Raw genomic sequence first — 13,767 nt, forward strand, 5'->3', positions numbered from 1 at the left:
TCGTCTTGTTTCCAACACTTGTCTATGTCTTCAGCTATTCTCTTTGCGTCCATTGATGCTCCAGAAATCCCACGTTTTGTGAATCCGACCGCGTATAGCCCACATTCCCCTCTCCATCCCTCTGGGAACTCTTGTATTGGAAATCCATCTTTCTTACTAAACATTTTATTCTCCTGAAATATTATTTGTTTTCCAAATCCCATTTAATACAAACTTTATTACAATGGATATATTTCTAGTCTTATATAAGAAAATAACAATAAATATGTGTTAACCAATATTACTATCATTTATTGACTACCTTTAGCCAAGAGGGTACGTTGCTTTTGTAGCCAGTTGCCAATATTATGGCGTCAAATCTCCCCGTTGTACCGTCATCGAACTCAACTTCATCTCGTTTTAACCTTCTTATCCCGGAACACACCTTTTTACCATTAACAAAACCAACATCAATATCAGTAAAACAGGTCTTAAGCATGCATGTATATGTATCATATTTGATTAGATATAACCGAATACCGTACCTTGATATCTCCGGTTTTGATTTTGGCGAGTGTGCCGACGTCGAGAACCGGAGTTTTGCCGGAGATATTTTTGAGTTCAAGTGGTCCTAACTTAGGCCGGTTAAGACCTAACAGGGTTGTATCCCCGAGGATGAACCGGGAAACAACCAAGAGGAAACGGTCAACGAGCCGGATGGGCAGCCATTTGAGTAAGAACATGGACAGCCTAAAAGTCGAAGTACCCAACATCTCTCGTGGTAGGACGTGCACCTTCACCAGTTAAAAATATAAAAATAAACTCAAATTAGCAAAATACTGCAACTTTATAATTCGGATGAGAAAATCATGGTTATAAAATAATATTAGAGATTGTATTTTTTTATTTTTTTGGGATGAGAATGTTTGCGCGTGCTCGTTACAATCCCAATAAAGTTGTTGTTCTCATAGTATTTATTCTTTGAAAATGTTACAAAAATGATATTATGTATTAAAGAAATTAGGTAAACCTCTTTTTCATATAAAAAACTATATTAACAAATTGTTGGAACTTGAAGTCACAAGGGCCTAAAAGAGAGAATAAATTCTTAAATTAGGATAATACCAGCCTTTGTATTTTCCCCTAAATTTTTCAAATTTTCTAAACAGATTAAATAATAAGAATATCAATCTGAAAAGCAAAAGAAATATGATACTTTTTTTTTCAAAAAAATAATATAAAACACAAAATAGGAAACAAAGTTGCACATGATTTCAGAGAAATCATAATAAAGAAAAGATAGTAAAATGTCCAAAGAAAAAATATTTCTTAAAAATATTAGTTTAGGCTTTAGACACCATTTGTATAAAATTTGGTTTTTTAAAAAATATTTATAATAATAATAAAATCTTATAACTGATAATAGTAAATATAAGAAATAAGATGCATAGTAAGGGTAAAGAAACTTACAACTATTTTTTCTTCAAAATCATGTGGTCATTTAAGCAGATACTATTTTTCTATCATATTTATGAAAAACTTTTTTTTTTCTTCTAAATCTCATTTAACTATAGAACATAGAAAACATATATATTGATAGAACGGAATTTAGTAGAATCTAGACTATTATATTGATATCGGATAATACTTACAGAAATGCACACATAATCCTAGAAAATGAAAAAAAACCTAGAAAACAAAAAGAAATTTTTATTAATAAAGTAGGTAATATCTTGAGTTAAGAAAAAAGAAAAACAGTTAATATCAGAAGAAGATCAACTTGAATGAAAAAGCTTTTCAAGATTTTGTATTTTAGCATAGAAGAAGAACTTCACAAAACATGAAGGAGCCAAAATATCGAAAACGCATACGAAAAAAGTTAATTTAATCTCCAAAATACTTTCTCTTTTAAAAAATTCAAGAAAAAAAAAAAAAAAACTCACAGCGTCTCTGACAACGAGAGAAGGCTGAGCACCGAAGTTGCATAGATCCAAACAAACCTCCATACCGGAGTTTCCACATCCGACAACAAGAACCCTTTTTCCAGCGAAATCTCCACCGGTCTTGTAATGACTCGTGTGCTTAACTACCCCGGTGGCGGCAAACTTGTCCATCCCCTCAAACCTCGGCACCACTGGCTCCGCATTCTCACCCGTCGCCGCTACTAACCACCGGCAAACATACTCCGTCGTGCCTTCTTCTCCCACGCTCGTCACGCGCCACATCCCAAGGTTTTTATCAAACTCAGCCGACTCAACCGTCTGGTTGAACTCGGGCTTTATGTCAAAACTCCGAGCGTAGTCCTCAAGGTACTCGATGAACTGTTGCTTCGTCGGGTAGGTTGGGAAATCGGCCGGAAAGGGTATTATCGGAAGTTCACAGAACTGTTTAGGGAGGTGGAGGTGAAGACGGTCGTAGGTCTTGAGCTGCCATAGTGATGCTATACAGTTTGATCTCTCGAGTAGTACGGACGTGATTCCTCTCTCCTTTAAACACGCGGCCGTGGCTAGCCCCGACGGTCCGGCGCCTACGATCACCGGTCCGGTGACGACGCAGATACGACGTGGTGACGTCATGCCTCGGTGGTGGCTAGACAAGTAATCATGTGCTAGTTTACCTTCAATCTCTCTCTTCCAACAGAAATCCATCAAGAAAATAACTTCTCTTTGTTTCTCTCTCTTGGCTTTTATATATATATATAGAGAGAGAGAGAGACTTGGTGTGTGTTTGTGTTTTGTAATGTGTATTAATAAAGTACGTATTGATTAAGAGAATACGAGAAGGGTTTGTAGTAAAGAAGTGGTGGTGGTGGTGTTGAGACTAATTAAGAGCAAAGGACAGATAGAACAATTTGACATTGATGGCATGGAGTAAGTTAAGTTAAAAAGACACACAAAAAACAAAGAGAAAGAGATGGTAAAAACTTTTTTTGTTTAGTGAAAGGTATTTATAATGGGTTTTGAAGAGAGAAAATATTCTCCAAATATCGGAATCAAAGAGGTTAGGGTTCGGATTGAATCTGCTGAAAAAGAGGGAGAAAGAGAGAGATCTTTTCCAAATGAGAAGAATGAGTAAAGAGAGAGTGAGAGATAAGCGTTGTGTGTTGTGTTTTGATGAGAGTAGAAACCGGAGGAGGATGATCAGAGAACTACGGATCTCTTAAATCGCCATTCAAACTTATAGGAGAGAGAGATTGTTAGTTTTGATGTGACTATCTCTCATGTGTGATTGATTATGTGTATATTTATATGATGAGTGTGTGTATATGTGTGCTTATTTAAAAAAAAATGCTTAAATAGGGTGTTTATATATTTAATGGACTTCTCTTTTTAGATTGCCCACCTGTGAGATTTTTGGTGTTCCACTATATAACTTTTGACTCTTTCTTTACCTTATGGAAATCTCAAAGATTGATGTAAGTAATCTTTTGATTGTCTTATGCTCAACCAATGGGTGCACAAATAATATGATTATGTTTTTAGTTGATATAAAATTTAATATATACTTTTGTTTACTACATCATTTCAGCATTATATACATTAATTACTTTGCAAAATATTTTACATATCACTATTTATAAAATATGATGAACTTAGGAATTCCTCAATAGAAAATTAGTCCACAACATTCGCAAATACAGCAATCTGTTCATCATGCAGTTACTAAGGATCTTTGAAGTATATGCATTCAAGATATTTAGATATAAAAAGAAACTAAACTATCAAAAGTTCGAAACGTTAAATGGTACTAGATTTTAAACCGCAGGACAATTTTTTACCTAAAATTTTTAAATTTTATTTATTTATTATTTTTTTCTCCTTTTGTGTTTATATTGTATAATTGTATTTTGAATGTTAATTCTAGGATTTCACCCGTATACCACACAAGATGATTTGTTTTTTACAATCGTAATTAAATCAACTTTATTTACTATTTTTAGATTCAACCCGTTAATGCATATACAATAAAATATTAGTCTAGTTACAGGAAAAAATCCTAATTATCATATAAATTACATGATTATCATGCTCACATATTACTCTATTAAATCATTACAAAGTACATAGAGCATTTAATAGTCACTTTGGAATCAATTAAACAGTTATCATTCAACAAAAACTATGAACAACTTCGCCAAACTCATCTCTTTCTTCTCTCCTCCTCCAACATATTTTTCTCCTCTATGGCCTCAACATAGGCCCCTTTAATTTACTCCCAATTATTTGAAAACATATACAAATGGATCAAAGCAAAATCCTGGGGTGTACCAAAAACCGAAAAGCTTAGTAAGTGCAAAAGAATAGTATATATACAATAATAAATATAAAGAGGATACCTAGAAAGGTGATCAGCTCACCCTGAGCTAAACTTAGAATTAGTTTCTTTCTCAACATGCATTTGTGACATAACATAACTACATGGAGTCCAAAACAAAAAATTAGTGTAGATATGAAATAAATCAAACAAAAATATTTTGATTATCCACTAACCGGAAGGTTGCATCTTCACGTGAAACCAAATCTTTTTTTTTCAAATAAATGGATTTTAAACCATCTAAGATAAGAAAAGAAGGGTATTAGAGATGAAATAAAGAAAGCATAAACATTTTGTACCAATAAATTAATAAAGAAATAAGTGTGCACCTGTTTATCGCCAAAACCAAATCAAGTGTCTCAACCGGGAAAGTTACTTCAAGTGTATGAATTGATGCAATTTTGTATTGCTATTGAGACGTTATTTATATAGTTCTTTGAAGATGGTAAAATTAGATTAGATATGAGATCGAGAATATATTGGTAAGCAAGCAAAAAATCTAAAAATATATATGGCAATTTTGAATTAATGCAAAAGGTTTATGATTAAGGCAACAAATATCTCACTAAGTTGTTACAGTAATTAATTTCTATACTATATCGAGTTAATGTATAATACGAATAGGAAATGTAGATTTGATTTCAGTTTTTTTTTAATTAGTTTCCATTGGCTATATTGTCTAGAGTTTATTAGTTTCTGTTTGCTATATTTGAATGATTGCGGAAATAATATTTATTAGGTGTGTAAATATCACACTAAGGACTAAAGTTGTAAATAAAAAAAAATAAATAATCATAACTATAAAGACAGAACCCAAAATGTACTTCAAAAATGTCCCGCAGAACAATATTCAGTATCTAAAGGAGATATATACAGAAATAAATATATTTCTTGCTTACAAAGTTATGTATTTGCTAAAATTTGATTTTCTTAATTTGGGTTATCGTGTTTATGAATGTTATCTTCGTCATAAGTATAATTGAGAATGTTCAAAATCCCTCGATTTACATTCAACTATCATAAAAATGTATTAAAATAAGTTTTGAGCATTTATTATCGATCTCTTAAATGATGGTGTCATGCTGTGTATGGCAATAAGCATAAATAAATTTGATCGATTAATATAGTTTCATTAATTGAGTTAAGTAGAAATGTTATTTTAGGAAAATCTATAGGGGTTAATTAAGTAGAAATGTTATTTTAGAAAAATCTGTAGGGGTTAATATTGCAAAAAAAAAACAAATTAAATAAGATAAACTTTAAGGGCATAAACCAAAATGTACTTCAAAAATGTTAATATAGATTCATAATTTCCAGTAACCCATCTAATAGTGTAAAACATTATATGCATATATTTATATTTCTTCATCCTCCTTTTTAAATTATTAAACTAAATTGATGATAAAAATGCAATAAATCAAATAGGAATACTGTAAAATTATGTCTAAATTGTTAAGATCCCACCTGGACAGTTCAAAAGTACTAACATTTATATATAAGAGATATGAGCTAATTTACTAACTAATTGGTTTTGAGTTAATAGCTCATAAATTTTAAAGTGGTATCAAAATATTGTTTATTAACTTGTATAGGAAGGCCTAAAAAGGTTTATTGTAACGGCCTGACTGCCATTTTTAGTGGGCTCTATATCTAATCTCAGTCCATGGATCCACTTTCTTTAATGGGCTTCACGTCCTTTCACTAGGCCCACGAGCCCATCCATATCCTACGGCCGGTTTGCTACGTCGGGAGGTTTAAAGACTTGTTACTATCCCTACAAATCACCAAATGATCTTTCCCTATGTTCTTTCTTCACTCGCACAATTCCGACAGTCACTCGGTCACTCACCTGAAGGTCACTTATCTTAAGACTACTCCAGCATAAACACGCTTAACTGTGCAGTTCTCTCAGGACACTAGACCAAAAAGATAATTGTACTTTGGTGATATAAGTGGTCAAATCAATTCTTTTAAATCTCTCCACAAATCTCTGAAACCTGGATGTCATAATTCATCCCATTAACAGATCGCAACATCCTTGTTGAGCATCAAGACCGTCACCCCCGACGGTGTGAACCCACTCGACTCCACACTCGTCTGGGTTCGGCTCTGATACCACATGTAATGACCTGACCGCCACCTCTTAATAGGCCTCATGTCCTCTCATTAGGTATGTGAACTCATAAATATTCGACAGCCGATTTGCTACGTCCGGGAGGTTTTAAAGACTTGTTATTGTCCCTATAAATCACCACATGATCTTTCTCTGTGTTTGTCCTCACTCGCACAGTTCCGACAATCACTTCCCGAAAGATCACCCATCCTGAGACTACTCCAACATAAGCACACTTAATTGTTGAGTTCTCTCAGGACCATTGACTGAAAAGACAAGTGCACTTTGGTAACATAGGTGGCCAAATAAATATTTTAAACCTCTCTGCAAGTCTCTGAAACCGAGGTGTCACATTTATTAATGGTCAAGAGTGATATTCTGTTTGAAATGAAATGTTAAGAGTAATCTTCAAAGTTTGAAAGAACAAACACTAGCTAATATATACTCCCTCTATAAAAAAAAGGATGATTTTTAGGATTTTCACATAAATTACCAAAAAAAACATTTAATGTTTAGATAAAAATTTCTTATTTATTTAGAATAGCACAATTCTCATATCTATTACCCAATAGTAATTCATTAAACATTTCAATTATCATTTAATAATTTTAAAAATTTACATTTTCTTTAGTATTAGTTGATAAAAATTTACAGAAATTAATGTTTGTATATAAAAAAATCCTAAAAAATCATCCTTTGTGATTTCCAAAGAGTAATAGACATGAGTCAATCCACTTATTATCAATTAGTTTGAATTGGAAGCCATAAATCTAACATAAACATATGTTATTTTGATAAATAATTGCTTAATGAAAACCAATATTTTTTTTTACAATGAAAACTAATATTTTTCATCACGAGCTTTGCGAGTTAGAAGACCTACATTGTCATTTCAATTTTGCTTGCTACTAATTCAAGTAAAGGAAACTAATATTATGTTTTGCAAATCAATCGACATCAATTTCCAGTTCAGTATGCTTTTCGATTTCAAACCAGATGTAGTACTAGTTCAACTGAATTTGTTTTCACATCGAGCAAAAGCGATTATGCCACACCAAACATACTATTTCCCAATAAGAATGGGGAATTCTAGCTGAAGCGCCGGATTTTTCTACTACACTATTAAGTATCCAACATATCTACAATGTCATTTATAAACTTTATGACTTCATGTTTTACGAGTTAATTACTTGATACAGACTTATCTTATAACTCCATTTATAAAGTTTATGACTCCATTTTTAATATTTTTTTTATACACTGTAACATTCCGACTGGCACCTCTTAGTGGGTCACCTTCCTTAATGGGTCTCACGTCCTCTCACTAGGCCCGTGAGCCTATCCATATCCGATGGTCGGTTTGCTATGTCCGGGAGGTTTTAAAACTTGTTACTGTCCCTACAAATCACCACATGATCTTTTCCTGTGTTTTGTCCTCACTCGCACAGTTCCGACAATCACTTCCTGGAAGGCCACCCATCCTAAGACTACTCGAGCTCACACACGCTTTACTCTGGAGTTCTCTCAAGACCCTTGACCAAAAAAATAAGTGCATTTTTGTGACATAGGTGACAAATCAATCCTTTTAAACCTCTCCGCAAACCAGAGTGTCACAATTCACCTCCACTAACAGATTGCAAGGTTCTCGTTGCGCACCAAGACCGTCACCCCCTAGTGGTGTGAGTCCAATCAACTCCACACTCATCTATATCGGCTCTGATATCACTTGTAACACTCCGACCGACACCTCTTTGTGGATCCCATGTCCAATCCCTGTCCATAGGCCCACGGGACTCACGTCCTCTCACTAGGCTCGTGAACCCATCCATATCCGACAGTCGGTTTCTTACGTCTGGGAGGTTTAAAAACTTGTTACCGTCCCTACAAATCACCACATGATTTTTCCTTGTGTTTTGTCCTCACTCGCACAGTTCCGACAATCATTTCCTGGAAGGTCACTCATTCTAAGACTACTCCAACTCAAGCACGCTTAACTTTGGAGTTCTCTCAGGACCCTTGACCGAAAAGATAAGTGCACTTTTGTGACATAGGTGGTCAAATCAATTCTTTTAAACCTCTCCGCAAATCGGGGTGTCACAAACACATAGAGAACCCAAACTTTTTTTAAAAATTCTAAAAGTTAATTTAACTTACTGTAATTATGTATAAGAGTGCAAAAATGAAAATAACCAAGAAAATGAATATTTTTGAAAAATGTATCTAAAAAGAAACATTTCTAACAAATTCTCATTTTTTAATATCTAGAAACACAAATTTACACATGATGATTGAGTTTATTAGGCTCTAGTTTTTTAAAGATATATTTTTGGTTATGAAATATCTGTTTCATGAAAAAAATTATGACGTATTTCATAATTAAAATAGCAAAAAGTTCGGCATTCTGTGTAAAAATCCCATGTTTTACTATTTGCGCTATCAGCAAATCGTAAATCAAAAAAAAAAAAAATACATGTTTATAAATCAAAGTATTATATGTAGAATATGATACCCTTTTCCAATGTGAGCCGTAAAACAGATTCAACAATATTCCTTGCAATGATCTCAACCATATATTGAGGAGAACGATCCTTACCTTCAAAGAATTTTTGTTTCACTTTTGGCCTTCCAAGTTCCTAGTAAAGCAAATTATTGTAGGAAAGACTCTCATCACTGGATTAGTTACATAATCATAGTTAATGTAACATATCAAAAAAGTTTGTTTAGATGTATGAAAGAACCTAAATGAACAATTAACTTTAACTGTAGACAATTAACTTTTATTCTATGGTTGTATCAAAACTAAAACTTTTAAAATGTGTTTGAAAAGATGTTACTTATTTCGGTAATTTCTGATTTTTATTTTCCTGCGCAAAAACCGATTATATTAAGTAAATTGTCGGAGACTTTCTTCTAAAGAAAGCTGTTCCGGTATGGAGGTATTATCATCTTACATATCTACCATTATGCACCATATAATACCATTTCTATATATAGTGATAGCTCACTGTAGAGTGGTAGCTCATTGTACTTACTAAAACGTAGATGTAAACCCATATGAAGTGTCGTGACTTGCCAGCCACATAGATAGTACATTTGGCAACTTTGTACTTCAAATGCTCTCTTTTTCCAAATGGTACCATTTTATATTTATTCTTTTTGCCTCTCCTCAATAATCAATTTAATTGCTAAGCTTCTATTGGATGTGTATGGGCATTATTATAACAATTTCTTTTAGATTTATGTCAAGGGAGTCTTTGCTTTCATTTTTAAAAAGATGTCACAAAAACAATAATAAATCTAAGGTGGTTGATGAGTGATTAATCATGAGTAACAGTATTAGAAATTTTGGCTTTAATTAGAAAATCTAGCACGACGTAGGTGTTTTTTAATTTTGTATTTTCTCACGCACGATATATATACATATATGTATATATATGATTATTATTAATAATAAAATTATCGAATAAGTATACTAAATTTTGTCAGAATTACACAATGTATTAATGTTTATCACTTACCTACATTAAAACATTATACATAGTTAGGATTATATTATGAAATAATTGGACCAAACTTATTACCAAATTAAAGTATAAACCACCGCAAATTGTGAAAGTCTTTCAAGTATAGTGAATGGTTGACCAACGATTAATTAATTTATTTACACTTTGTATATATTCTCCCGAAATTGTGACTTATTGTAGGTTAAGAAATGAAGTTTATTGAAAATTTAGAGCGTGATGTATAGTCTTGTTTGTGAAAGGGTACAGCTTTCCATCTTGAACATGGTGTAAAGAGAATCATCTAACATGGATCTTTATGGTGTGGTGTGGATAGTACTGTTAATTGTAAAATTGTCTACAGAATCTCCTTGGCATGGAAAACTGAAGAAATCATTTGCTAGTTGTATAAAGTTATTCATTTACACAATCAAAAATATTAAAACATATTTTCATTTGATATTATTTCCGACTACTAAAAAAAAAAAAAAAAAAAAAAAAAAACCANCCTGAATTTTAGTGTATCTTTTGAGTAAATACAATAATACATGATGATTGTAATATAAGAAGTTATCTGATTAAGATTCAATCTAAGGTAAGACTAATAGAAATTCTTAATATATATATATATATGTGTGTGTGTGTACCTACACTTTTTAGTAGGAAAATAAAACAATTTGTTAATATAAAAATATTTATCTATTTATAATTTTTTTTTTGCCGTCAAGCTATTTATATCTTTTTGATATAATTTTTTTTTATTCATTAATAAAAACTAAGATTTTATTTGGTATAAACATTAAATAGTACCTTATATACGGATACCACATGTTTTATTAATATAACTAAGATAAGTATTTCAACTACAATATTTTTAGGTTTTAGTTTTTATATCTTAATGTTATATGTTCATATAGTTTTTCTTTATTAATTCACTTTAATTTTTAAATTACACCAATGTTATATATTATTATTGTTTCATAGATTATATTAATTTTTAGATAAAAATTTAAGTCTATATTGGAAACTAAAAAATATTGTAGTTGAAACCAAAAGAAAAAATCCACAAAAAAATTTTATGAGTAATACTTGGGTTCACCCCTAGGGGTGAACCTCTTCATTCACCCCGTTATAAAAGAAAAATATCCCTCTCAACCAATCAAAATGCTCTATCTAATATTTTATATAAAAAATAAATCAAAATTAAATTAAAAAGCAAAACTAATTATGGAAACAAATTTTGTATACTTTTATTTAAAGAAAGTTTAATATTATCTTGGTTTAGATTTTACAATTAAACGACGTTATATATCGATTTGGGTTTATAAATGAGAATTAGGATTTAGATTTTATAATTAAAACGAAATTATATCCAATGAGGTGGTTCGGATTTAGATTTTACAATTAGAACAAAATTATATGTTGGTTTGGGTTTACAAATGAGATGGTTAGGGTTTAGATTTTACAATTAGAACGAAATTATATGTCGGTTTGGGTTTACAAACGAGATGGTTAGAGTTTAGATTTAACAATTAGAACGAAAGTATATGTCGGTTTGGGTTTACAAATGAGATGGTTTAGGTTTTTCTTTTTTTATCCTAAGTTAATGTTTGGATGAAAGAGACTATAATTGTAGAAGGGTGATTTAACATCATCAAATGAACTCAGAATCAGATTTTTAATTGAGGATTCCTAAGAGGATCATTCCATGTACACTAATATTTGAGTGTTAGAAACTTAGAAAGTTAATAACGTAGATTAGCCCTATTTAATACCTATGTAGACAATTTCCTGATTTTGTTGTTTTTGCAATGATTATTAACAAAAGCCAAGGACAATTATTTTCTAATGTTGGATTATATTTATCAAAACCTATTTTCTCTCATGGTCAGCTATATATTACAATACCTCGTGTTACCTCTAACTCTCTAAGTCAGGATTGAAAGTTCTAATAACTGATCCAAAAGGAAAACCGCAAAGAAAAATAAGAAATGTCGTCCTTAAAGAAAATTTCCTAAACATTTGATGACTGACAATCTTTATATTTGATTACTTCATCCCTTTTTTTCTTTTATTAATGTGGTAATATATTTTTATATTCTCATTCTGAGTTAAGTTTCTTAATTATCCCAACAATGTTTTGGAAAATTATTATTTTTCTATTTTGCACTTCTAAATTATAATATCCATAAGTATGAATTAAACCATCAATTTTGTTTTCGTATAAAATAAATATTTTATTCTTGGTTTGATTTGTTACTTAATTATACTTAGCTATATATAAAATATATATATATATATATGAGTAAAATAAAATTGAATAAATCAGAACCCTTATAGAGCAGAAGAAATGTCATGTATACATAACAAAACTGGATGTGTCGGGACAATTATTGAATGTCGTCTATAGTTAGATACATGTTTTTTATATACAACCAAAAACCGGTAAATAAAATCCATATAAATAAATAACTTGAAACCGAGAGTAATAATAGAGAATTTAAATCTAATATAACATATTTTAAATTTACATCTAAACAATTTTTCGTGTTGTAGCACGGGTTACTACGTAGTAGTATATTACGACGAGAGCAAAAAAATACAGTAACGCCATAATAACTTTAGGAGGGTATACCAATTTGGTTATATTGCATGCTGATCAATAGGTTTTAACTCAAATAGTTTTAAAGGATACCAATTTCATTATATTGCATGCCGACTAACTGGTTAACGTAAAGGATACCAAATTCGTACCACAGTTTTAAGCTTCTTGGCCTGCCTTTTTGCTATTTAAATGGTTTTGCCATTTGGCTTTTGGTTATATATATTTAGAAAAAAAATTTCGTCATTTCGGATGTCATGTCACCGCGAGAGATAGAGAGAATTCATTGGATGTGGATTTGAGTGGAGTAAAGATCCCCAAGCAAGACAAAAATACACATACCTAATCCTATTTGTTTAATTGACCACTTCGAGTGTTAATAACGTAAATTAATCAAATAACATCAGCCAGTTGAATCTAGCAACCGACCCAACCATGTACCTTGTACATGTGTTTATTTTAAGTATACTTGGCTACTATTCGTACAATGCACGAGATTTCAAATTATAGTGAACTGTGTAATAAAATGAAACAAAAGAATATATATATTAACTATGTTGCATTTTCACATTATTTTTTGAAGTTCTGAAACCCAAGCAATTTTTTTATCAAAATCTTTGTATCGGCAAAAATAAACTGAAATCTATATAATCCTATTGTAACGCTCGCGAACAGAAAAAATTCGGTTGGTGCATCGATTGATGCAACTGTGCGGATTGTGTTCGGGTTAGTTCTATTTTTTCAGTTTAACGTGATTTAGTTGAAGGAAACCTAAGACTCAAGTATTTAAAGGGAATTCGATGCTTAGGGTGAGTTTTTGGCCGTTCTTGTTATTATAAAGGGTATGAAAGAAGAAAAGTTTTTCCAGAGTCTTTTTTTGTGAGTTTTTGGTGCCATTTTTTGAGAGATCTGTCTGTAAGAGTTGAGATCCAAGTTTGAGGACGTTTTGGAACTTGCTGTGGTATTGTTTTCGTACTTCTAGAGTCATAATCTCCGTGTTAAAGGTGAGTGCATGACCATGGATTATTTGAGCATGAGATGTCTGAGTTTTCAGTGTTTCTCTATGATTTGGTGGATTGATTATTTGTTGGTTGTGATTTTCGTGTTTTCTATGGCCTGGTTTGGTTGTGTTGATATTCTTGGACGATTGGTGGTGTTGGAGGACGAATAGCGGTCGAAGACGGCGTCTGGTTTCAACGCTAGGGAAACTGCATCGATAAATGTCAGGATAGAATCGATCGACACAGTCACGTTGGTAC

The 13,767-nt window shown here is 31.7% G+C and overlaps 1 protein-coding gene across 4 annotated transcripts in view; it reads right to left on the reverse strand.

The window, feature by feature from the left end:
- The window catches only part of LOC104706887 (indole-3-pyruvate monooxygenase YUCCA6-like), a 4,763-nt gene extending 1,578 nt beyond the window's left edge, over window positions 1-3,185 (reverse strand). For 2 of the 4 annotated variants that reach the window (XM_010423124.2, XM_010423123.2), the window contains exons 1-3: window positions 1,923-3,185; window positions 525-773; window positions 302-424 (exon numbers count right to left, since the gene is read on the reverse strand). In XM_010423124.2, the coding sequence (XP_010421426.1) occupies window positions 302-424; window positions 525-773; window positions 1,923-2,627 (1,077 nt within the window). In that variant the 5' untranslated portion in view covers window positions 2,628-3,185. Of the gene's footprint in view, window positions 1-18; window positions 174-301; window positions 425-524; window positions 774-1,922 lie in introns of all 4 variants that reach the window. The other 2 variants (XM_019228541.1, XM_010423122.2) reach the window with 2 other exon arrangements.

The sequence above is a fragment of the Camelina sativa genome, chromosome 8 (genome assembly GCF_000633955.1).
Source record: "Camelina sativa cultivar DH55 chromosome 8, Cs, whole genome shotgun sequence".
Taxonomy (NCBI): Eukaryota; Viridiplantae; Streptophyta; class Magnoliopsida; order Brassicales; family Brassicaceae; genus Camelina; species Camelina sativa.